At 39.0% G+C, this 23,860-nt stretch overlaps 5 protein-coding genes across 6 annotated transcripts; 1 reads left to right on the top strand and 4 right to left on the bottom strand.

The window, feature by feature from the left end:
• Positions 1-833: 833 nt before the first annotated feature.
• Positions 834-2,570, bottom strand: LOC137943816 (protein trichome birefringence-like 8). The gene is made up of 4 exons (XM_068789249.1): positions 2,260-2,570; positions 1,762-2,151; positions 1,503-1,661; positions 834-1,319 (listed from the first exon to the last, which is right to left on the bottom strand). The coding sequence occupies exons 1-4, from the start codon at positions 2,568-2,570 to the stop codon at positions 953-955; spliced, it is 1,227 nt and encodes a 408-aa protein (XP_068645350.1). The 3' UTR covers positions 834-952.
• A 770-nt stretch (positions 2,571-3,340) lies between these two features.
• On the bottom strand, positions 3,341-8,259 carry LOC137944697 (dolichyl-diphosphooligosaccharide--protein glycosyltransferase subunit 4A-like). The gene is made up of 2 exons (XM_068790416.1): positions 8,092-8,259; positions 3,341-3,616 (listed from the first exon to the last, which is right to left on the bottom strand). Exon 2 carries the CDS (start codon positions 3,614-3,616, stop codon positions 3,503-3,505), a length of 114 nt encoding a protein of 37 aa, XP_068646517.1. The 5' UTR covers positions 8,092-8,259; the 3' UTR covers positions 3,341-3,502.
• Positions 8,260-9,483: 1,224 nt separating this feature from the next.
• Positions 9,484-14,080, top strand: LOC137944246 (chloroplast protein FOR GROWTH AND FERTILITY 2-like). Its single transcript, XM_068789867.1, has 2 exons — positions 9,484-9,939; positions 12,964-14,080. Exons 1-2 carry the CDS (start codon positions 9,625-9,627, stop codon positions 13,792-13,794), a joined length of 1,146 nt encoding a protein of 381 aa, XP_068645968.1. The 5' UTR covers positions 9,484-9,624; the 3' UTR covers positions 13,795-14,080.
• A 767-nt stretch (positions 14,081-14,847) lies between these two features.
• On the bottom strand, positions 14,848-16,882 carry LOC137944893 (GDSL esterase/lipase EXL3-like). The gene is made up of 5 exons (XM_068790683.1): positions 16,562-16,882; positions 16,350-16,480; positions 16,019-16,252; positions 15,339-15,594; positions 14,848-15,247 (listed from the first exon to the last, which is right to left on the bottom strand). The coding sequence occupies exons 1-5, from the start codon at positions 16,806-16,808 to the stop codon at positions 15,057-15,059; spliced, it is 1,059 nt and encodes a 352-aa protein (XP_068646784.1). The 5' UTR covers positions 16,809-16,882; the 3' UTR covers positions 14,848-15,056.
• Positions 16,883-20,481: 3,599 nt separating this feature from the next.
• LOC137944892 (GDSL esterase/lipase At1g59030-like) lies at positions 20,482-23,621 on the bottom strand. 2 transcript variants are annotated; one of them, XM_068790680.1, is made up of 5 exons: positions 23,299-23,621; positions 22,137-22,267; positions 21,818-22,051; positions 21,142-21,397; positions 20,482-21,004 (listed from the first exon to the last, which is right to left on the bottom strand). In XM_068790680.1, exons 1-5 carry the CDS (start codon positions 23,579-23,581, stop codon positions 20,811-20,813), a joined length of 1,098 nt encoding a protein of 365 aa, XP_068646781.1. In that variant the 5' UTR covers positions 23,582-23,621; the 3' UTR covers positions 20,482-20,810. The 2 variants fall into 2 exon arrangements, with proteins under 2 accessions (XP_068646781.1, XP_068646783.1); XM_068790682.1 differs by lacking the exon at positions 23,299-23,621 and adding an exon at positions 22,484-22,987.
• Between the last annotated feature and the right edge of the window lie 239 nt (positions 23,622-23,860).

The following is a 23,860-nucleotide window of genomic DNA, read 5'->3' as shown; positions in this document are numbered from 1 at the left end:
TGGTGGAATTAGGAGCACAAAGGATTTGTCAACGTATTAATCCCATTAGGCATTGAGATTTCAACACTGGAACCCATTGACTACACCATAGGACATAGTTGTTTGATGAAAGCTTGACTGAAAAAAGGGCAATGATGAAGGTAACTGACATAGGAGCAGAAGATGAGTGGGTTGAGGAAACATTTGTATTCATGATGCAGGAGAGAACGGAGAACAAAGGAAGAAGCTCATGCAAGGGGACAAGTGAGGTTAGTTAAATGTTGATTGAATGAAAGTTTTCTTAATCAAACCATTAACTTTGATACCACGAGAAAACTCAAACAATCTTTGAACAAGGAGATGGTTGTTTTGAAATCGATAGGGAGAATGATATACATATGGTCTTTATATACATTTTTGAGTTCTAAAAAAAGAAAAAGAAAGAATTGAGACACATCTAGGTGTCTTTGCTCTTGGGTTTTAGAGATATGGAATAACTTGAAATCTAAGATTTTCCTTTCTCTCTTAGGTTCTTAAACTCTTGGATCTTGATTGCTTTCCTTGAGTGAGAGATTTGGTGAGTTAATCTATCTTGATTGTTTTCCCTGAAGAGTGAATCTTGTATAAGATATCTTCTCATTAAAGTGACGATCTTGTAGGATTGAGAATTCTTATTGTGAGTCAAAGTCTTCTTTTTGCATGAAGGATGGTTGACATGGAGCCATACATGTGGACATCCTCCCTTGTATTTGGACCCATCGACTTGTGATTTAATACGAAGAAAATAGATGAATCATAGTCAACAATTTAAGTGATTTACATTTTTTTTCTTACACAAATCTGGTCTCCTCAGGACATTGCATGTTTGGATTATAGAAATATTTGGGAAGAACGTATTTTCTAAACCTTTAAATATTTTACTCATCAAGACATGACCCAATTGGCTTGTATCATAGAACATGAAAACTGTAAATCATCTAGACCTTCTCTTTCTGTAAATCGTGTATCCTCGTCTGTCGGTGCTGTAACTTTCTGACAGAAGGTAGGCATACAGAAGGTGGTTCCATGTATCAGGCACGCCGGGGAGGCACCAGTGGCTACAGTCCTGTTCAATTACCTCTGTTTTGCCTAGTTCTCGATATTTCGAAGGATGACCATCGTGTCTGAACTCTGTCAGATACGTTATGTTGAGGAACTGGACCTTTCTTTTTTTTTCCTGCATCTCTTTCATAACTTGAGAAAGAAACTGGTTGTTCCATGGCTCAGCTTCCAGTCTTGAGTGATTTGTTTCTGGTGCAGTGAAAGAATCACAGGCCCCTCCATTGTCCCAGGTTCCTCCCCTGCAAGCGCACCACTTTTAGTTGCTTCAGATGAACTAAGAGGGATTATGCCATTAGAGGGATTTCTTGAAATAGTTTCCGGATTTTTTTTCACTGATCCTGGAAGCAGAAAGGTTATTCTTGGAGATTTACCAGTACTGATGGTGGTTAACAAGAAGGGCTCTGAACTTATAATACACTTGCCTGAAATGAGTTGGGGAGTAGCTACGGAAGAAGATATGGCTTTTCCTGAGTTCCAGATTACTGGTAACCCAATTCTTCCACGTTTCCAAAGCTTTCAAGAATGCCATCTGGACAGCCATTTTCATGTTTACATCCTCTCCCTCCTGAAAATACAAACCCCTGTAACAGAGTGAACAAACAAACTCTTCCTTCTTACCAGCCAACACGAGAAACGAAAGAAAATCCAAACTGGGGATTTCGAGGAAGTTGAAAGTCTCACATTTTCGTGGTTTTTTCACGGTTCCACCAGTGCCCTGCATTGAACACCAACACGTCTGCTCCGACCCACTGTTGTGATCGCCAATGCAGTTTGTCGATCCGAAGGGAACCTCGGACTCCAGGAGGTGAATTCTTCGGGGGTCGATCAACTTTAATCAGGAAGGGAACGCGGTAGTATTCGATAGTCAGGTTGTAGTCACGGAATGTGATAGAAAGATAACCCTTGTGTTTCGTTATGGGTCTTCCTGCTGTTTCGAAGACGGTGGACTTGTCTGCAACTGCTTCTGCAAGCATGCATACCAAAGACTCCCACTGGTTCCTTCCAATGGAGTCCCCTGCATATACAATCCGTCCATTCCTGCTTCTTTCTAGCATCTCACTCGCATTAAATCTCAAAAAAAAAAAAAAAAACACGAATCAAATTAAAATACAAAAATAAATCAGAACAACCTTAATCTCCTTAAGAAGAGATCACAGAAAAAGAGAAAAACGGAACTACCTTGGAAGATCGCACGAGTCGGGCTGCCAACGCCAATTGGAATAACCCCCATCTTTACGTCCATTTTGAAGGCATCGGAAGCCAGGATCAAGAAAAGAACAATTCTCGCTGTAGGAATGAAATGTTTCGTCCCTAATCCATTTTCCATTGGAGTAATCACAAGCGTTTGCAGGGGAATCTCCCGCCCCAAACGAAGCTGCTGAAGGAAATCCAAACCTGGAGAGGGCTTGAAGTTGTAATTGTCCCCTGAAATTGAATAGCAGGAGAGTGAAGAGGAGCAAAAGTGGGAGAACGTATGGGGTCGCTTTCATTGGAAGGAGGCTTGGGAAAAACAACAGCCAGCCATAAAAGGAGGAAGGAATTTTTAAAATCCGAGAAGGACGATGGGTACGAGGAAATTTGTTTTCTTGGAAAGAACTCGGCGGGGTGACACCATGCATGCTACTAATCTTGGTAAATCGACGTCAGGCAAAGCCTTCTGTTTTCTTTGTTTTCGTGACAGAAGGCCAGCTAAATATTTTTAAATGCATTCGTGACAGCAAAGCAAAAGGTTGGCTTGGCATAAATCTGTTACAACTACATGGCACCAGAGTAGAAATCAAAAGCTCATTGGGACCCATTCGGGTTCTCTAAAACCAGACATAAACATACTTTATACAAAAATATGACTATTTAATATTACAATCTTCATATTTTATTTTTTAAATATTAATTTTTTTTCATTTTCCATCCGAACAAAAAAAATTATATTTCTCTTCTATTTTCTCTTATTTTCTACGATAAAAAAACCTATTTTTTTTTTCTCCACTTTTTTTGTTCGAAACACGACTTTTGTTTCGACTTTAAGATTTAAATACGAAGGTCTTATAGACAAGACATTGTGTCGAACATTGCATTGTTGATTTGAATCCTTTGCAACTTCACTTATAAGACTCATGATGGAGATAGGGTCTCTTGTGATTCTTATTGCTTAGAAGTCAAAAGTGATATTGGCTAGACATACTAGAACAAATTTATCCGCATGATCATTCTTGACCTTTTAGACCATAGGAATCCAGGTAGAGCCCGGGGTCAAGGGAGCTTAGAAACCGCTATAAGTAGGGTCCCTACTTATGTCAATATTAAATCAAATCTGTATCCATTATAATTTGAAATTTCTAAGATAATGAACTATAACTCAGTTCTGCCAGGTATCATTATTATGAAGAGCCTAGTTCATTATAAAAAGCTGCTCACATGATATTCAGTTTCCTTCATACTTGGGATCAGCCATCACATAATGGTAACCAATCACCAGAATGAATATGAAAATGCCGAGAAAGTTGGCGAAGAATCCCAAATCTTGATCGTCAATCATCTGCAGTGATCAAAACAAAAACAAAAAACAATCAAAAAGAGTAAAAAATGATGGAATAAAAGAGGGAAACCAATCATATCTAGGTTTTGTGGAGAGTACAGTTCAAATTTCAGGTTTATAGCAAAGAAACTTAATTTATAATTGTGCATTAGAGGACCAGTATGCATCCATTGTTCGATCAATTCATGCTGGGCAGAAGCAAACAACTATCTTCCCCCATTCCTGAGCTCACAAAGTAAGCAGAAATTGGCTACTCTTTCTTAATTATAAGAGCCAAGACTCCCCCCCCCCCCCCCCCTTTGCTAGCCCCCACCAACTCGGGATGGCAACGGTTCTCTCAGGGTCAGATTTGAAGAAACTCGACCCCACCCACAAACCTGCCCTGTGATGCCATCCATGCAAAAAACCCTGAGAGGCCAAATTTCTAAAACTGTCCTTGCCTCATCCCCAAACCCTGTCTCCTTGCCTCCCTTTGTTATGCATGACACATCCAACCCAGATAAGAAGAAGGAATGGAGCTCAAGCCCAAGTTATTCAGGGGACTTTATTTTCTCTGATTTTCTGTTGTTTTAATAACTAAGGGTTAAGGACATTACACCTGTCATTAGTTATGACCAATTGATCTCTTTGGAGGTGTTTTGTTTTAAGTATATATTTTGGGTCGTAATCAGGGGATCTACTAATTAGAGAGAAGAATTCTAGCAGCCTTCTCAACTTTTTCCTATTCCCCATTTTCGCCCTTTAGGATTTCAGCAGGGAAGCCTTCATTCTCTCAACAATTCACGCATCATCTTCTTCTAGGCATAAGACTCCATTCTCAAAGTTTCAGCTCCAATGGTGATTGAAGATGACTCAGTGTTAGACATTGGTTGGCTTCAGCAAAAATGTGCTGGTTAGATGTTTCAAATAATTTTTTTATGAAAATTACATACATCTAATAATCATACTTATAAGCCCTGATAACTCTCTCTGACTTCCTGGCAAAAGAGAATGTATCTAGCCAAAAATGTAATCATTGGATGTTCCATCCCAATAGTGCAGTCGGCTGAGAACTCTCCGCTCCCTACTCTCCAATTATTCTTCCTTATTACTATTTGAAAACTAAAAAAATTCAGAAAAAATTAGGGCAACACAAGTGTTTTCATGTAAAAATTTTATGAGGCGGGGTTGGGGTATTGGCGGGGAAGTGTTTCTAGTGCTAGGTCTTGGGTTCAAGTCTCACCAGGTACAGAATTTAACATTCAAAAAAAAATAAAAATGATAACAGCAGATTCCTAAATGTTAGATCAAACAGGAACAACGAGATCCCAAATCAATGTCATTTGCTTATATTTGCAGACCCTAGAAACCACATTAGAAAATTCTTTTTTGTTAAAAATGGAGACAAAAACAAAGACTCCTAATAGATGAACAAGTTTTTAAATTTAAGAATAGATAAAACTTACTTCATGCACGTCCTTCTACAAGCACTTTCGTCAAAGCCTGAACCCATGATACAGTATAGACCTCGGTAGTCCTTTTCAACAAGTACTGCCCATTCACTATTATAAATTAATGGCCTTGTAAAATTATGTCATAAATGTTCTAATTTTTGTCACCGATCAGAAGATTCTTTATAATCCCATTACCCAAAGGTCATGATATCATTATGGGTCAAACTTGTCATTTCTAGAGTTCTTGGGCAGTTTGCATCCATCCCGAAGAAAAAACAAAAAGCAATCTTTCTTAACTGAAATCTATTAAGAAGTCCTCTTTAAGGTTCAGTTCTCTCAGGCATGGATGCAGCCTCTGCAGTCTTTTTTGATTGGTGATTCTACAAATGCAACTAAGATTTGTAGCACTGATTTGAGATATCTGCATCACACGTAAGACTGCTTAATGAGCAGTACTTACTGATCTTATTAGATAGATATACACAAACCCAACATCAAAACCTACACCAAATGTCCATCATGTTCACCTACCCATTGCCCTGACCAACTTTCCATTTCTTATGATGAATGATTCTATAAGACCCCTAAATGCTAACTATTTCATACATTTATCTTCTTTAAACAGTTATTTTTCAGGTGCTTGAAGGAGATCCCAAAGATCTAAAGACCTAAACAATCAAAGTTGAATTTTCAGATGCAAAGTGTTTCTATATCCACTAGCAAAGTTAACTTCTCGAGCCTGCTTGCGAGTCCTCAAGTGGAGCTCAACCATGCTTGAGCTCAGCTTGTAAAAACCACCAAGCTTGGGTCAATCCAACTAGCGGGCTTGTTTTAGAGGTTGAGCTCAACTGCTCAGCTCAAGCTCGGGAAAAATCGAGCCTGAGCCAACTTTCAGCCAGGCCCAGGCTAGCCAGCTCCATGCTACCCCTAGTAGCAGGTTCAGAAAATAAATCAAGAGCTCCTTCCTTATCTGAAGTCTCCAAAGGAAAACATGTTATTTTAAAATATTATTGGAGATTCTCCAGATGATAAAGATTATGTGTGTTTAACCCATGGCTACTTTAAGCACAAGAAGTATCAGTTTTCTCACTTGTACCTCCTTACCTCCTTGGATTGTAGATTTTGGGGTGTTTGTAAATATAAAAGGTCTAGGGGCGGCACTATGCCAAGTTGATTCGCGCTCAGCTAAGTGTTGAATCAACTTAGCTTAGCTCAATACTTACCTAAGCTCATGAATGGTAACAAGCCAAGCTCAAGAACAATTGCTCAACTCAAGGGCTCGTGAGTCGCTCAATAAGTTGGCTTCTTCATATAAGAAACTAAGAGCCTAGGTATTGATATTCAAGAGGAAGGCATTGAAGGCTTTTTCAAACTTCAAATTGTTCCAGCTTATAAAAAAAGTAACTAGTCAAATTCCACAATGAATGCCACAATCAATGAGTACATGGCAATGTTTTTTTTTTCTTTTGTCTCTAATCTTTGTTTGTTTTTCTTATCAAAGTCTACTTCAAATAAGACATATCTATTGTGGAACTCTTATTGCTTTTGACATTTCTGGAGTTCAACGTAAGTTCTAAGCAGCAACACTCCAATTCAGCCAAAGACATACTCTTCCATCTTCCGATCTTCTTCCTCTTTCCTTTTCTCTTGTTCGTCACTTCTTCTTTTACATAAGGGCACAGTCACCCCTCTCAGTACAAATAGAGGGGAAGGGTCTCACCCCACTCCCCCTTTGCTCTATTTCGATTTTTTAGTTTTGACGAAGAGAAGAGGGGGGAGACACTGCCCTCTTTCTGCAGTGTTGCTCCTCCCAGATTCATGGAAATGAGGAAGTATCAACCTCCCCCACCCCCATTAAAAGATTTGAGGGCTAGAGTAAGGAAGAGGACTTTTGACCTCGAGTGTGACCTCAAGCTCAACTTGGCTCATTGCTACCTCTAAACAAGGCAACTTAAGACACTCTTACATTTTACTCCACGCTCCTTTGATATATTTGTTTCTAGCCCATGGGTCCCAGTTCAAGTCCATGGTTTGGTTCCTTTTCACTTACTTTGAATTTGTCATTATTTAATGTTCTTCATGATCCCATCTTTCTAGTAAATCTTTTATCTATAAGTCAACTTACTAAAAAACCCATAAATTTTTTCTGTACCCATTGTTTTTTGAAAGACCTTTGATGAAACAAGAAATTGGTGGCAGTCGTGAGCATGGAGGTCTATATAATCTCAAAATTAGTCAACTGCAATAGCAATTTCCAACATCATTGCATTACAATCGCATTCCAACTATGAATACAGTTGATCCATCTTATGTTTATATCTAATTTTTGAGCCTATTGCTATCAAATTGCCCTTCAAAATAAAAAAATGGGTATGAATTATTCAAAAATAAGGTAATGGTATGACAAAGTGTAGAACACAATATCCCATCAAACAAGCAAACTGAAATTGAGAGTAATAACTAACAAGAACACAAGCACAAAATCTGAACCATTCCTTACGCTAACAAGTCCGCACGAGCATTTTGCTCGTTGGCCAAATGAGGAGTTTACTAGTCTTGGATTTGAGTCTCGAGGGAGATAGGAACAGACTGTGGATGTCTGCTTTTGGAGATTGAATAAATGGATGTCACAGTGGTTGTCAGAGTAAACACTCCAAAGGACTTGTTAGAGTACATTTAAAAGAGCAAGTAACTTCTACTATGATTTCTCAATGATAATAAAATCATTTCAAAGCATGAAATTGAAACACTCAAAGACAGTAATCAATTCACACCAAAGAGGCAAATGTCAGACATAAACTGTAAGCCAGATCCATCCTTTCATAACAGAGATCGGACAGTAAAATACAATGAGGGGAAGAGCCGCCTCCCTCTCCCCCCCCCCCACCTCCTAGCACGAGGCAACCGCTGCAGTGCGGAGAAGGGGAAGGCCCCGCCCCCTTTTTTCTTTCCGATCTCTGTACCGGAGATCGGAGAAGAAGGGGAAGGCACTGCCCTCGTCCTTTCAGCCTCTAATGAAAACAAACTAAAAATTTAACATACCGGTAAACTGTAAGCTGACGAACGACAACGCTGGACTCTGGAGGGTGAGAACGGGGTCAACTGGGATGTGAGCGAACGTAGGGTTTTGAATGCAGATTTCGGTATGGAAGGAAAAAGATTAACGAAAATTTTATAGTAACTCTTCTCCAGTTGGGGCTCATAGAGGAAAGAAGTCAAATAAGAGATTCATTTATAGCTTCAACTAAAAAAATAAATGAATCAGAAAATATAATATTAATTTTATTTTACGATCTTATTCTAAAAATAATAAGGATACGAGGGATGAAGATGATATCCTATGTTATAAATATTTTATTGTTTCGAGATCGAAAACCGCTTGCACCCTAGAAATCAACAAGTCGAGTAAAGACTGAAGGATGTGTTTCTAGAATACTAATCCAAAGTCAGGCATCCGAATTGAACCCATTAGGCATGGGTGCATATATGATTTTGTAGAGGATGCATGATAGCAATGTGCTTCATCCGGTGTTTTAAATAGTAAGGTAGGTGGCTGGAGAGATGGGACCTGCATTATCGTCTTGGCTGTTTTTCCACATTCAGCAGTGACCCATTATTTAAAGGAGTTGCCGTGGAGTCTTCGTCTTTCTCGTCAACGTTGTTATGAGTCAATTATGGCTGTATTGACGGAGTTCCGGTGACTTCTGTGCGTCATTCTCTTATTTGCACGGTGGTTAAGGTGGCAACGTCAACACACATTCGGCCAAAAAACAGAAATGAAGGACGAGGAAGAAAGGAAACAAAAAGCACATTTTGCCAAAAGAAAAAGTAATAATGTGATCAAATATTTAGAGTAAATATTTTTGTTTAAGTATATTATTTTTATAATTAATTAAATTAATTTGTTTATTTTACTTTGTAATTATCGTATTAATTTAGATAAACAAAAATCTATCTCATTTTTATTAATAAAATACCTTATTTATTTGTTTGTTATATTTATGATTTTTAATAGTATATTAAATTACTAATTTAAGAATAATAATTTAGATATTATGAAAATAAGAATTTAAATAAGTATCTAGATATTATCAAAGTAACCATTTATTTAGGTATATTATTTTTATACTTAATTAAATTATTATTTTTATTTAAAATTTAAAATTAGTTATCTTATTTTTTAATTAAAAAAATTAAATAAAACTATCTTAATAAAATTAAATCTATCAAAATATTTTATTAATAAACTCATCCTCCATTATCCACTAACTTTTACGCCCACTAACACAATAAAATACTTTACATTGCAATTTTAATTAGTCATCGCCCAGCAAATAAAGCAAAAGCAAGATGAACGGAGGAGATCACATAATCGTGCCTCCACTAACCTTTTTTGACTTATTCAGTGTGGCGACTTCTCTTCGATCCGCCGGCAGTGTGAACCGGAACCAAACAAACCAACCCTCGTTACCGGATCTGCTGAAAATTTTCAGACGCTCTTTATCCAAATCCCGCTCTCTCCCTGTTTACTGGGACTCCTTCCCTTCGCTTTCGTCGAGCCACAGCTTTTCGGCCATGGAGAGGCTTATCTACTCGTCTCCTCTCCCTTCTAAGACACCCCTATTCGCCCGCTCGCGAATCAATCTACCCAATTCTGCTTTCTCCCCGCGGCTGCGGCCGAATTTGAAGCGGGTGGGATATTTTCTCTCCAAGGAGGAAGGCCCGCCCTCTTCTTCCTCCTTCTCTTCTTCTTCTGTCTCGTTTACTGGGTTTCCGGTTAGGTTTTCGAATAGGGAGTCTGATTGTACCAAGGCTGAAGTTGACAACTTGCCGCAATCACACCCTTTTGCCAAATTTCTTGGAGGGATTCCGGAGTCATTGTTTCAAAAGGTATGGTCTTGCATCGATGTGAACTTTGTCTTGAATTTGTACAAGTACCCTTATTGCCCTTACTTGTTACATTTTTGTTTGCATTTGGAGCTCAATTGATTTATCTTCTGAAACATTTTGAATCTTCTGTGCTAATTTTGGTCGAAAGATATTAAATTAGTTATATCATAACAAAATGTTGTTTCTATTTTCTTCTTCCTCATCCTCTTCTTCTCATCTTTCCTTGACATGGTTTTTGTGAACGGAATTCTAATGGCTTTCGCTAGGGAACTTGCTACTGTTGATCTTTATGATAATTCGATATACATAGATAGGACTAGATGTGGAATAATTCTGCAATTTTTCTGTGGATTGAACTCCAGAAGGGGGAAGATGCGTTAAATCTTTACCAGATTACTCGCTTTAACTTTTTGGTTGATCTGAACTTAATTCTTTTTTTTTTTTTTTTAAATGGTGCTGATTTTTATTTAAGGCAAAAGCTCAAGAGAGCATATTACAAGGGAGGGAAGCCTTCCCAAACAATGAGAAATTTCTGGGAAGTTCCGAATTTTGCCAATTCGATGTAGACATATTAGCTATCCGCAGTATACGAAATCAGACAGTTTCTGGATAAACATTTACGAGGGTGTAGTGTCCATACTTTTTTTTTCCTACTTATTATTGTCAAGTATTAGGAAAATGAACGTCCCTGTTATCCATATCTCTGGGTTTAGTGACAGTGAATTTTGTTGAACGACTAACTGACTCAAATTTGGCGGAATGTTCGTTCCTCTTACTCTTACTAGGGACTGCCCCCTGAATTTGTTCTAGAAGCTGCAGTAAGAAGTTCTAATGTGAAAAGTGTTTGCAACGATAAGTTCATGTTGCAATATCCTCTAATTATGTGCTTAGCTGAGCAGGTTGTAATAGCTTTACTACTTTGATTGTAAGGGTTGATCTTTCATTATTTCTTTTTGTATATTTGACTTTTAAACCTCTTCTAGGCTTCTGCTGTTCTTCTCTTTTTGTATTTGATCGTGGTAAAAAATGGTCGTGTGCATCTTTTGGTTACATTGCTAGTGCAAATGTTAGAAAAAATTAAATCGAACATGTCTGTGGGGCCCACTTTCAGCTTTTAGCTCTGTAAGAGAAATCTAGAAAGGGCTCTTTAAGCTTATCCATGATTAGATTTTTAACGAGGTGCATTTATTTGACATCCATATGAGTTTGTGATGCTTTTGGTTGTGCCCCTGAAGAAGGTGAGGAAAATGCTTTTGGATATGATTGGTGTACAATTTTTATCATGACTAGAGTTTTCATTTTATGCCAGTTGGTGAAGTCTGTTAAGAAAAGAAATTTAAGAAATTTGGTCCTTTGATAAAAGTGAAGTATTGGAACATGAAGGTTAGGGTCAAGTGGGAATCTTGTATGCTTCCAATGTATCAAAGCGTTTTAATTTGATCAGTTCTTTGGACAATTCTGCCTTTTGATCATTTTTCAAATTTCCTATGTAAAGGAGTATGCACAATTTTTTCACCAATAAAAGATCTGATAGTGTATTAAAAGTTACTGTTGAAGAAAAAAGAACTTGTTGAGGCCTGACTGCATTAATTTCCATGAATCTTTTATGATACATGTTCTGATTGCATTGATACCTGATTAAGAACTTGTTGAGGCCTGATCACATGAGGAAGTGTTACTCCTGTTTTATTACACTGCATAAATTTCCGTGAATCTTTTATGGTACATGTTCTGATTGCATTGATACCTGATTAAGAACTTCCATGGCTACTTCTTCTTCATCCTTTTTTTTTCTTTTCTTTTTTGAGAAAGTTCCTTAGACTGCAGTCATCCTATTTCAGATTTATATGGTTGGAGTATCAATATGGAGCTGCCATGTTGAACAATATTGTTATAGGTGTACATTGAGCAAATTGATACTCAAATGCTTTGCATTTACAGTGATCATGAAAACTTGTCGTGGTGGCATCTACATTTAACAATATGGGCAAATTTTGCTGCAGGAGATGAAATGGATATTGTGCTTGTATGTTTCAAGGGGTACCATGTAACACTTATCTAATATACTCTTACATTGAAATGTATATGGTTGTAACAAAGGACAGTTATGCAGCTAGCTGTTCATTAATTTTAATATTGATGTTTCGCCATGGACAGTTATGCAGCTAAATGACTAATGATTCCACTACTTAAACCTTATTTTACCTAGTCAATGAAGAGCTTGTTTGTGGTTTGGGCTGCAAATTAACTCAATTGATTAAGGGAACTGACAGAATCATTATCCTGGTTGTCGTTGCGCCTCGTCTGCTGCCAACAGGATACAGACTTAGCTCCTTTTGTGCATGATATGTTATTTCCATTTATACCAATGCAAAATTAGCATTTTCTAAAAAAAAAAAAAAAAAACTGTGACCCTCTGTGGTATTTATTTTTAATTATTATTATTATTTTTGGAATGGGCTTTGTGGTATGTAGGGATGGAATCCTGTCTTGCTAGATACTGAAGGTAAAGGTTGCTAGCAGTGATCTTATGTTAGACTATTCTGTAGATTATTTTGGTAGGAAGCTAGCAGTCTCCTTTTATGCTCATTCTTGTCAAATGTTCCAATAATGACTACAGGTTTTTGGCTCCTTCTCTACAAATCAAAATTTTATGGGGGACATTGACTCTAGCAAACTTTCTGTGATCTAATGTCTTAAGTTTTTTTTTCTAGGAACACCCTTGGTTCGATCTTCGGGATAAGCTAGCAGTACATTTAACCTGTCTGGTTCTCTTTTGAGTCCTAAGAAATCTTCATAATATGCTTTACAGATTTTTTTTCTTTTTTTGTAATTCTGTTAACGATCTTTTACCCACTTCTTGAATTACTGATAGATTCTTGGAAATTGTCTTTAGTTTTATTTTGTACTTTTTAATTGATAAAATAATGAATGATGCTTACTAATCCTTTCTTGGATCAGTTATCATGTTTTTCTTTTGGATCCTTAATCTTTGTAAAAATTGATAGATTGTTGTGCTTTCAGGTTCTTCCTTCGGCTGTTATTGTAGTGCTGTCAGCCTTAATTGCTGTCTTAATTCAGCCATTTCTAGCACCGCAAGCATATGCTTCAGTACAAACTGCTGCTAAAACTGGAGGTTCTACAGCTGCCATAGTTGGAGGAAAGCTTCTTAGAACCGAGTTACTAAGCAGTGCCTGGACTGGTTTCTTTGCTGGCTGCTTACACACACTATCGGGGCCCGATCATCTCGCTGCTTTGGCACCATTATCTATTGGCCGTACTCGCTTAGAAAGTGCAGCAGTTGGGGCCCTCTGGGGCTGTGGTCATGATGCAGGCCAAGTTATATTTGGTCTATTATTTCTTCTTCTGAAAGATAGATTACACATTGAGGTCATTCGTACATGGGGTACTCGAGTTGTTGGTTTGACCTTACTTGTGATTGGTGCAATGGGAATTAGGGAGGCCTCAGAGGTTCCTGCACCATGTGTTGCCCTTGAGAGTGGAGATTGTGAGGTGAGTATGGTTGAACCTCTTGAAGCCCCTAAAAAGAAGATAGGTTTTGCTACTTTTGCTACAGGAATTGTTCATGGGCTCCAGCCTGATGCGCTGATGATGGTATTGCCAGCTCTAGCACTTCCGTCACGGTTGGCAGGGGCTGCTTTTTTGTGTATGTTTTTAGTAGGAACCGTGTTTGCTATGGGAAGTTATACTGTGTTCATAGGTTCTTGTAGTCAAGCTTTGAAAGATAGAATTCCTAGAATAACGGAGAAACTGACTTGGGCTTCTTCCCTTGTGGCAATTGCTCTTGGAATGGCCATTCTCATTAGCCAGTTCTTTGGTTTTAGCCTGTATTGACCCAATCAACCTTACCAGTTTTCAGTTTCCTTTTGAGGTAGGCATTAGCGGCAGGAATTATTGATGTATTCCAAACTGCTTGACTGGGTTCACATGGAGCCATTTTACATGTCAAGCAGAGGACATTCGAGTTCCTCTACAGACAGAGAAAGTGGTCGATTATCAGTTTGTTCCTTGGAAGTTTGTTTTAGTGCCCCTGGTTCTGATACATCAAGCTTTATGTGGACTTATTCCTATCAATATTGCTTCTATTCTTGTAATTTGTGCCTGCTGAATTAAATTTATCCTATCCAATTCTTTTAAGCATTGGCTGTGGTCCATTTGTTGTGGTCTGAGTGCAGCAATGAATGCGTAAAAGATGATATCAACTGAAAGCAGTTCTACTCTGAAGATGGCGAGATAACGAAACCATAAACTGGCGTGTATATATATCCATGCCAATGATCATCGTGCTTGAAAGCTTGGCACCAATTTGGTCCAGTGAAGGTAAAAAACAAGCTTGTTTTGGTTGAACTGGCCGTTATGACAGAACACGAAGGTTAGACTTTAACCAGAAAACAAAATCCCCCTAGAGGAACTCATATTGAGATCTTTTCATGATTTGTTAAACTACATTAGTTTTTTATTCTTCTAACTGTTGCTTTATAAATGATTAACTGAAAGCTCCATGAGTGAAACTGGTTATGTTACATAGTCTCCATTAGCAATTGTGATAGTTAATCAACAAATATTGTAGAAAGATGAGCTGAAAAAAAATCGTCGTTACCAGATCTTTCTTTTCCTCTTCTCTCTCAAGGAGCGCAAAATCCGACCCATATCAGCAGAACATGATGTGTATTTGCAGAACGTCCATCCTCTCTCTCTGTGTCCGTTTCTCTGAGAGTTTTGTTATAGCCTTGGACATTTCATTGGGTACCTTCATGATTTGATGGAATGAGCAGAGAAATGTCAATACCACAGTTACTACGGCTTGCTTGTTTACATTTGTTTTGCTTGCAGGCAAGGACGATGTTAAGGTTGTTGTGTAAATGAACACAACTATCTTCATTTGAAATCCAAATCCGAATTTAAGCGAAATCGATTTTCTTCCACAAGTTTAGAAGGAATATCCAGCTATCTACAGCAATGGAAGTCCAGTCAACTAGTAATGTTTTTGGTACTGGAAATTCGTAGACATTTATATTTTAGCAAATAATCATTTTTCAATCAACGTGAACTGAATATAATATTGAAAAAGGATGACGAATCCAGCGTGAATCAACTCAGAGTGAGGCTTCCAGTTTCTTAAACACTTTCTCGACAATAACGTCTGACGCTTTCTCCGTGGGATGATAACTATCCCAGAACAAGTACTTGGAATCATCCTCGCACGTTTCTGGGTTTAATCTGTTGCACAGAATGGCGAATTCAAGTTTTCCGGTTCCGCAGCATCCTTTACTCACTTCCTCGAATCCTGCACAGGGGTTCAGCAATATTTTCTTTTTTTCATTTCGTATCAAAGTCAGAAAAACCAAAGCAGAACTTCCTTCGAAAGATGAGATTACCATAAGCACTTGGGTTCGCAATCAGATTATAAACAGGACTGTAGAGATCAATGTAAGGCATGGTTGAGCCTGCGAGCATAGAACCCAGTCTGTGCAATTCTTCTGTGAGCTTCGAGTTGTAGAGCACTGCAGCTTCATTGTAAATGTCTACGCATTTCCTGAGGATCCCTCCGGCTAGAGTTCTTTGTGACGGCAGGCAGCCCAGTGGCGGAAGTCCGGCGACGGCGATCTTCCGAGCACCCAGTCGATACAGTTCCTTGCAGAGTTAAACAATTCTGTAATCAGTGGTACTGCACTATGGTTGAAAATTAATCACTATGAAGAATAAAATTTCCCAAAAGCAAAATAAAAAATAAAAAAGCGATTCAAAATCAATTGATTCTGTCAAAGTGTTTGGTGTCGAAATGGGCCAAGAGTAGTTCATGAATTAAATTTTTTGCCAGATCTATGAGGTTTGCATGGATGGGTAAGGTAGATGCCGCTTTAAAGAGGCAAACGGGACAAGTAAGACATTTCCAACGAGCTTTTAAAACCCCACCAGCCTATTACTCCTATAAATGGACTTATTTCCCCATATGAATAGATATCAAGGACACTTTGGAAGTTTTAGGGGGTGGGTGTCCCTTTGGGGTGATTGAAGTGAGACAGTAACACAGGGTCCATATGATTGAAGTTCTTACCTGTACAAAAGTAGAAGCTGTATCAAGAAGGAAACCGATGTAAGTATCGACATCATAACTTTTGAGATTGATAGGGTTCTCAAAATAAGTGAACAGCATATCGTTGGAGCCTGCACAGACTACGTAGAGACTTCTGGAAACGATGCTTTTCCCTGTCTCCTCTCCCGCCACTGCCTTCAGCTTCTCCATGTACTCTTTGAAGAGCTTCAACTGATCCCCGACCGATATAACAGACTGAAAACAGAGAGACAGAAATTAATACTTCAGGAATTCAACAAAAATTGGGACAGCACGATCACAAATAACTGAAAAAAAACATACTGAAAATTACCCAGAAGTTGGCTGTACGCTCATCGTACCCTGTTCCAGCTGACGCGAAGCTGACACCAGTGAGGAGGTCTTGAGGCTTCAGTTGCGGGTCGAGGTAAGCTGGCAGAAGCTCCTTCAATCCAAGCGCCGATGCTGCGAAGAAAGACCTGTCAGATGAGAGTTTCCTGCACGTATTTGCATGTAGCTGAACGTAGTAAGAAGCATTTCGCTTACCTAGAAAGTCAGAGGGCAGCTTCCCATTGCTGAACCTCCCGGTGGGTTTTTGGCCGGAAAATTTCCGGCCGTAGGGAGGGAAGTTGCTCCTGGCGATGGTCGGTAAGACGTTATTGTTTCCAGGATCCACCAGAGAATCCCCGAAAACCAAAAGTGCTGGTACCCTTGTCTTGTTACTCGAACCAAGAGCATAGGCGACCTGAAGAAGGATAAGGAGGAGGAGAAGATGCAGTGGGAGCCTAGCCATGTTGTCGGTGAAGATAACGGTAGCAGGAGAGGGCTTCCGCTCGCATTTATATTTCCACTACAGATCACTTTTCTTTGCTGTTTGGCCATCTAAAGATGAGAAGCAGTGACCAACTGGCCATATTAATGCCATTCCTCCTCAGTTGGATTTCTCACCTCTTTATTTTATGAGGCGTTTCACTCGGCATGAACAGGATAATTGCTGGCAAAGATTCTGAATGTAAGGGGTGGTTGAACGGGAAACAGGCGTTCAAGTATAATGAGTTGCAGATAAATATAAAAGGGTAGTTCCAAATTGAATATTTTCTCTTAATGGAATCAAGACATTTATGATTTGAATCAAGATTCAGCTGTTTCAAATAATTTTGTCTGCTCGGTTTATTTGACAAGTGCCGTCCACGTTGTGTCTCCATGCAGTGGCAGCCCATATCAATTAAATTTTTTTTATGGAATTTTACTAAATCACCCATATTTTAAATATTAAAAAAATAACCAACCACAAAACTTAATATAAAAATACCTAACTTTGATTTGTCAACTACACATGTGTATAGTCCAAAACTACACATAAACTTTGACCGGTTATATGGTGCCACATCAGCGCATGAGGGCATTAATGCCCCGTCACCTACCACATAATCAACACACCACATTTAGGGTTGGGGCTTAGGGCTTAGGACAAGGGGTGGCATCGAGCTGGGCCGAGTCGAGCCGAGCCGAGCCCAACCTGCTTATGTTCAAGTTGAGTTTGATTTAAATATTTCGAACTCGAGCTCGATCCTAATAATTTTAACTTAGTTCGAGCCAAGCTCGAGTCGAGCTCAAGCTTCAACATTCATTTAAAAATTTTCAAAAAATACATGTCAAATAAATTGTATATAAAATTATGCATACATTTTACATAAAATTGAGAATGACCTCTACTTAAAATTGGGCATAAGGGTGGCATCAAATCCAGTTGAGTCCGAACATTGTTCAAGCCGAGCTTGATTTAAATATTTTGAACTCGAGCTCGACCAACCCTAGCCTGGAACCTAAAATTGTAATCGAACTCGAGCCTAATAATTTTAACCGAATTCGAGTTCGAGCTTAACCTACATTTAATACTCTATATAAAATATATGTCAAATAAATTATATATAAAATTATACATACATTTAAAAAAAATAATGATAGGGGAGGTTCAGGATTGAATTTCAATAATGGATTAGAATGTACCAATATTAATCTTTTTTACTCCAAATGTTGTTTAACTTATTTTGTAATTTTTGAATCTGGCCATAAATTTACTATGGCCTCCTTAATGCCCCTAGTTGAAAATTTATATAAATATTTTTCCTATGATACATATTTCCAAAAAAACCTTTAAATAAAATCTTATTACTATTAGTGACTTATTAAAAAATTACAAGAAATATTTTAAAATTTTCTTAGGAAAATTAGGACCTCTTATTGCCTCTTTTAGGGAAATAAATAAAAATTAATAATCAATCTAATATATTATAATTATTGATAATTTTTAATCAAATAAAATGTCAACCACAAAATTGCCTCATGCTAAAAGTATTACAACATCAACTGTCAAATACTTATTCAAAATTTTTTTATACGATTTTCTAGCCCATCTTGGCAGGAAAATCTTACTTAGAAAATTATATGATTTTTTAATAAGAATTTTCAATTAAAAAAATATTTAAAAAAATGAGACACTAATAGTCCCTAGAAACTTATTTATGCTAAAATGTATTTTCAATTTCTTCCAGAGTCATGAGGAAGGAGAGTTTAAGATTTTTAAGATTTTTTTTTCACTTTATGATCTTGCACGTGCGAAATCGCACAAACGAAATCATCTTCGCACTGAGATGGGGGGGGGGGGGGGGTGAAGAAATTATTTCTCCCCCTGCTCGTTCTAGTTTTCCATCGAGACAAGGAATGACGCCGAGGGAAAAACTTCCAGTGGCACTGACGATCATCGGGGATAACGGCTGCGACAGAAACAAAGGTGAAGGCAAACGAGGTGGAAGAAATCGAGTGACGGCCACAGAATCGACGACAATAAAAAGGCAGAAGGCGGCCGGCGATAGAGGTGGCCACACTAGCGGCCAGAGGGGCTCGACAGTGACGAGGGGAGGAAGAATCTCTCCCCCTCGCCCTAGCTCTCGCTGCCGCTCCCAAGTCCCAAATCCTGCGCCGCTCGTTAAATTAATAAGCCGGTTAGCGAGCTTTCGAGCCGAACCTCAATTCGGTCGAGCTCGGCTCTTTAATTTAAACAAACCGATCCCAGATCTCAAACTCGGCTCGAGATTCGGGTATACCAAATTGAACCGAGCCAAGCTCGAGCTGGCTCGGTTCGAAGCCACCCCTACTTAGGACTAAGGGTTTGGGGGTTAGGGCGTAGGGCTTATGATGAGGGTTAGGGGTTCGGGGCTTAGGATTAGGGTTTAGGGCATAGGGTTTAGGGTTTAGGGTTTAGGAGGGTTTCAAACTCTAAACCCTAAAAAAATGGTAAGGGTTTCGGCCCTAAACACACAAATTTACAAATTCTATGAAATAATAAAAATCAACTTCCATTAACCATGGTTTAGGTTTAGGGTTTAGGATTTAGTGGCAGAGAGGAAGGAGTCGACGGCGAGGCCGAGCGAGAGGGAGAGAGGAAGGCATCGAAGCTCTAAAGTGTCAAAATGGAAGCACGCATCGATGAGAGGAGCATTGAGAGAGAGCGAGTGTCGAGAAGGAGGCGGAGATGAGCATCAATAGGGAGTGACTATTGAGAGGGAAGCAGAGAGGAGTGTCAAGAGAGAGTGAATGAAATAAATTAGAGGGTTGAGAGAGGGCTGGCATGGCATTACGATGACAAGATAAGATGACACGACATCCTACATGGATGCTTATGTGGTGATTCGATGGTGTAAGGTGACATGGAGTTAATTCCTTCGGTGCTGATGTAGTGTACTGATGTGGCACCATGTAAACGGTCAAAGCTGACGTGTTGAGTTAGATTATGCACGTGTAGTTGACGGTCAAAAGTTGGGTATTTTTTATATTGAATTTGGAAGTTGGTTATTTTTATTAATATTTGTTTAAAATGGGTAATTCAATAAAATTCTCTTTCTATTATTGCTTTCAGATTGCGCCGGGAAATTCTAGACCAATATTGTAATAAATAATGAGTCATGAAAATATTTCTGTGTCTACCTTATGTCTGTCGCTCACTCAATACTCTAGTTTAATCATTCTTTTACCTCTTGACGGAATGGGGTATGCAGGTATAGTAGCCGTTAACATCACAACCAAGAGTGAGCAGGTTTGGGTCTCTCTCATCATAAAGGATTTGCTTCCTGAAAAAAACTCGACCAAGGTTGGAAAATCAAATCCATCCCCACCCACCCCATCTTGGTATATCTATCTCCTATTCTCTCCCAGTCTCCCTATCCTTGCCCTATCCCAAATCCATTTCTATACCTTGCCCCATCCCTATGGGTTGAGTTCGAAAAAACTCGTCCTTGACCCAATACGTGAAGGGTTTTTTTATCCCCATCCCTTACCCACAAAGTAAAACACAAACTACATCCTTAGGATTTTTGTAATTCTACAATAATGAATAACCATTGCCGCATAAAAAATATGTCTGCATATCACATAGACTATTTAGGTGTAAAAATCTGCAGTGGAAAAATCTGTAAGTAACTTTCGTGTTCCAGGTGACTTCATAGCAATCATGGCAACAACAACACTATTGGTCGACATTGAAAGCAATGGAGTTGTTTTTATCAAGATCTCCAATCCTCTGGTTAACGTCTTAGATAAAATCTAACTTCTCTACCAAAGGCTCACGATTTCTTCTCAGTTCTCACAACTGAATCCTATAATCTTGTTCACCATTTTTTGTTTTTTCAAACAACAAGGAAGGAATGAAAAGTGAGAGATTCGAAATAGCCTCTGGATTTGAAACACATACAAGTTTTTATGAAAGATAAGTAACAATGCAACTTGAGCTACATAATCAAAGGAGGCTAGGGAAATCATTCTTTATAACCTGGGCCAGGACTATCTCAATGAGTCTCTCAGAAGGATGGAAACTATCCCAGAAAGCATACTTGGAAGCATTAGAACATGTGTGAGGACTTAGGTCATTGCATAAAAACGAGATCTCGATTTTCCCTGTGCCGCAACACCCTCTTGATGATTCCTCAAAACCTGAAAGGAGCTCACAAGTTAGAGAAATTTAAAGTCCTATAAAACTAAGTTCAGATTTGTTAGTGGGTGTTCTAGGAACTGGGTTTCTATCTTCAAATTAGATAGCTAGGATTCTGGAAAATGAGACAAGAAATTACCATAATTTGAGGGGTTTTGAATCACTGCATGCAATGGATCATAGAGATTTAAGTAGCTGATTCTTGACCCTTTAAGCTTGGAAGAGAAAGTCTTGGCCTCCTTGATGAGCTTAGAATTGAATTTAATGGCTGCCTGGTTGGCTGGAGTTGCACAAGTTCTTTGAATCCCACCCTTGAAACTTCTTTGGAATGGGAGGCAGCCCAGAGGAGTCAGACCCACGAGTCCTATCTTCCGTGCCCCCAAGCTGTACAACTCCTGCCACAATCATAAAGTCGACTAACTGTCATCTGTTTGCTGCATTGATATTAATGTACGTTTTGGTAGTTGGGACGTTCTTCTGGCATCTTCTATTCCACTTCATGTTCATGAAAATAAGCCTCAGACACCCAACCACTCACATGGTTTTAATACTAATGGTCTCTTGTGATCTTTCTGGGAAGTTTTTATCTTACAAAGATGGTGTCGTGGAAGAAAGACAAAATTTTACATCATTCAAAACAGTGTTTTGATACCGTGAGTGAATCACAGAATACCGGACAAATAGGCTTGTTTTGATGGAGAGGGGAGAGTGCCAGAGCTACCCACTAAAAGCTATGCTATTTTCTGCAACTGAACACCATGAAAATACTTGTGAAAAGCTTCGTCTGAAGAGCAAGGGAAAAGACTGGGATGTACCTTCACAACGTTAGAAGCCGAATGGATCAACAAGTCTACGTAAGAGGAGACATCACGGTGCCACGTTCTGAGTGTAGTATCAAAGTATGTCACCAGTATGTCGTTGCTTCCACCGGAGACGATGTACAGACTGTCTGAGATGATACTGTGAGCTCTCTCTACTCCTGCGACTTGCTTCAACTTCTCTATGTAGTCTCTGAACAGATCCAACTGATCCCACATCGATAGAACGGACTGAAACAGCAGATGTGAAGCATCTAAATAATGGGATTCCTATAAGAAGAAAAATGCGGAAACTTGGAAGTGGAGGACTATTTACCAATGTTTCTGCGGTGAGAACATCATACCCAGTTCCAGCTGAAGCAAAGCTTACACCAGTCAGGAGATCTTCAGGTTTTAATTCTGGGTCTAGATAGGCTGGCAAGAGCTCCTTCAATCCCAAGTATGAAGCTGTCAACGAAGCAAATATTGAATCGTTAAAGCTGGAAAACTTTCTGGTCAGAAAGGAGAAATTAATCTTCCTATTGATTACGTCTCAAGTATTCAAAATGCAATAGAGCTTTCTCACTAGAAACGATTTTCTGTCAAAGGGGTTCTTCTATACGACTAAGTTCTTAGAGAGAAAAGAGTACTCCCGGACGGAAGAGTATGCAGAAGGCTTTTTACCCAAAACATCTGGAGAGATCTTGCCATTGCTGAACCGACCGGTGGCTCTATGACCTATGAAATCTGTGCCGTAAGGAGGAAAATCACTCTTAAGGAAGGTAGGGAGCACGTTGTTGTTCCCCGGATCGTGAAGCGAATCGCCAAAAGCAAGCAAAGCTGGCACTCTGGTTCGATTGTGATTCAGAGAAACGACGAGCAGAGCATGATGCAGCAGGAGAGTGAGCAAGGTGACAGAGAACAGTGATGGAGATGGATTATTCATCTGGCGATGGTTGAAGTTTTTGGCCAATGCAGACCCACTAGTGGGTGCTGACGGGAAGAGACGATGACATGGCGTTTAAGCTGCCAACTACCTCCGGAAAGGCTAAGTTATCACTTAGAGCTTGAAGCTGCAGTAGCTGTTCTGATTTAATCTGTTGTTCTTCATCCATTTGTGGGTTGATTTCGTAGACTCTCTTCAATTATTATCTACCTACCACTCCGGAATATTAAAATATGATGATATTTTTTATTTATTTTTGGGAATTAAACCAATATTAGGAGGTGGCTTCTCATATCAATTTATAATGAAAAGCCTAGACGGGAATTTAACTACAGAAACCAGATTTATTCTCCATACTTTACTCCGTAAATTAGATTCTAAAAATATTTTAAATACAACACTCAAAAGTTAAAAATGAACAGAAATTGGATTAATTAACAGAGAGAATGAGATTTTTTAGATGATAAAAATGCTGGAAGAAAAAATAGTAAAATGGGAAATAGGAACTTAAAAAAAGAAAGAGAGAAATAAGAACTTAAGAAACGTCTGTTACCGACGAAATCCGTGGCGATCTTTCCATTGCTGAACCGTCCGGTAGGTTCGTGGCCTTCAAAATCCTTTCCGTAAGGAGGAAAGTCGCTCTTGAGGACCGTCTGAAGCACATTGTTATTCCCTGGATCCAACAGAGAATCACCGAACGCAAGAAAAGCCGGCACTCTACTTCGATTGGGAATCAGGTGTTGGCCATGGACAATAAGTATCGTATGGAGAAGCAGGAGAGTGAGAAAGGTTGAAGAAGAAGAAAAAGATAGCAGCAAGGATGAAGTCAGCTGCATTCTGGGACTGTTTCAGTTTCTCCGATTGATTAAAATGTGTAACGTTGGCATGAATTTATAAACGACCACCACCTTTCGTTCTTGTTGGAAAGACAGGTAAGCGTCGGCACATATTTAAGAAAACGGGAATTCGTGCAAAGGTTAGAAACCTAACCCATTACTAAGGATGGGAGACATGTCTACTAATAAAAACATTATTCAGGCCAGGATCAAATCACTTATAGCTAGGGGTGGCTTCGAACCGAGCCGGCTCGCGAGCGGCTCGAGTTCGGCTCGGTT

The sequence above is a fragment of the Aristolochia californica genome, unplaced genomic scaffold (assembly GCF_029961685.1).
Source record: "Aristolochia californica isolate CCGP_79_NKW_82.1479 unplaced genomic scaffold, dmAriCali1.0.hap1 SCAF_11, whole genome shotgun sequence".
In the NCBI taxonomy this organism is placed as follows: Eukaryota; Viridiplantae; Streptophyta; class Magnoliopsida; order Piperales; family Aristolochiaceae; genus Aristolochia; species Aristolochia californica.
Note: the sequence above shows the minus strand (reverse complement) of the source record. Positions and strands in the feature narration are given on the sequence as shown.

Coding starts and splice junctions, on each gene's coding strand:
- LOC137943816 (XM_068789249.1), bottom strand. CDS start 2,570: ATGAAAGCGACCCCATACGTTCTCCCACTTTTGCTCCTCTTCACTCTC. Junction 2,152..2,259: donor GACTCGTGCGATCTTCCAAG/GTAGTTCCGTTT, acceptor TTTTTTTTTGAG/ATTTAATGCGAGTGAGATGC. Junction 1,320..1,502: donor TACTCCCCAACTCATTTCAG/GCAAGTGTATTA, acceptor GTGCGCTTGCAG/GGGAGGAACCTGGGACAATG.
- LOC137944246 (XM_068789867.1), top strand. CDS start 9,625: ATGGAGAGGCTTATCTACTCGTCTCCTCTCCCTTCTAAGACACCCCTA. Junction 9,940..12,963: donor CGGAGTCATTGTTTCAAAAG/GTATGGTCTTGC, acceptor TTGTGCTTTCAG/GTTCTTCCTTCGGCTGTTAT.
- LOC137944892 (XM_068790680.1), bottom strand. CDS start 23,581: ATGCAGCTGACTTCATCCTTGCTGCTATCTTTTTCTTCTTCTTCAACC. Junction 22,052..22,136: donor TTCTCACCGCAGAAACATTG/GTAAATAGTCCT, acceptor CTGCTGTTTCAG/TCCGTTCTATCGATGTGGGA. Junction 21,005..21,141: donor TCAAAACCCCTCAAATTATG/GTAATTTCTTGT, acceptor AGCTCCTTTCAG/GTTTTGAGGAATCATCAAGA.
- LOC137944697 (XM_068790416.1), bottom strand. CDS start 3,616: ATGATTGACGATCAAGATTTGGGATTCTTCGCCAACTTTCTCGGCATT.
- LOC137944893 (XM_068790683.1), bottom strand. CDS start 16,808: ATGGCTAGGCTCCCACTGCATCTTCTCCTCCTCCTTATCCTTCTTCAG. Junction 16,481..16,561: donor GCTGCCCTCTGACTTTCTAG/GTAAGCGAAATG, acceptor CTTTCTTCGCAG/CATCGGCGCTTGGATTGAAG. Junction 16,253..16,349: donor AGCGTACAGCCAACTTCTGG/GTAATTTTCAGT, acceptor CTCTGTTTTCAG/TCTGTTATATCGGTCGGGGA.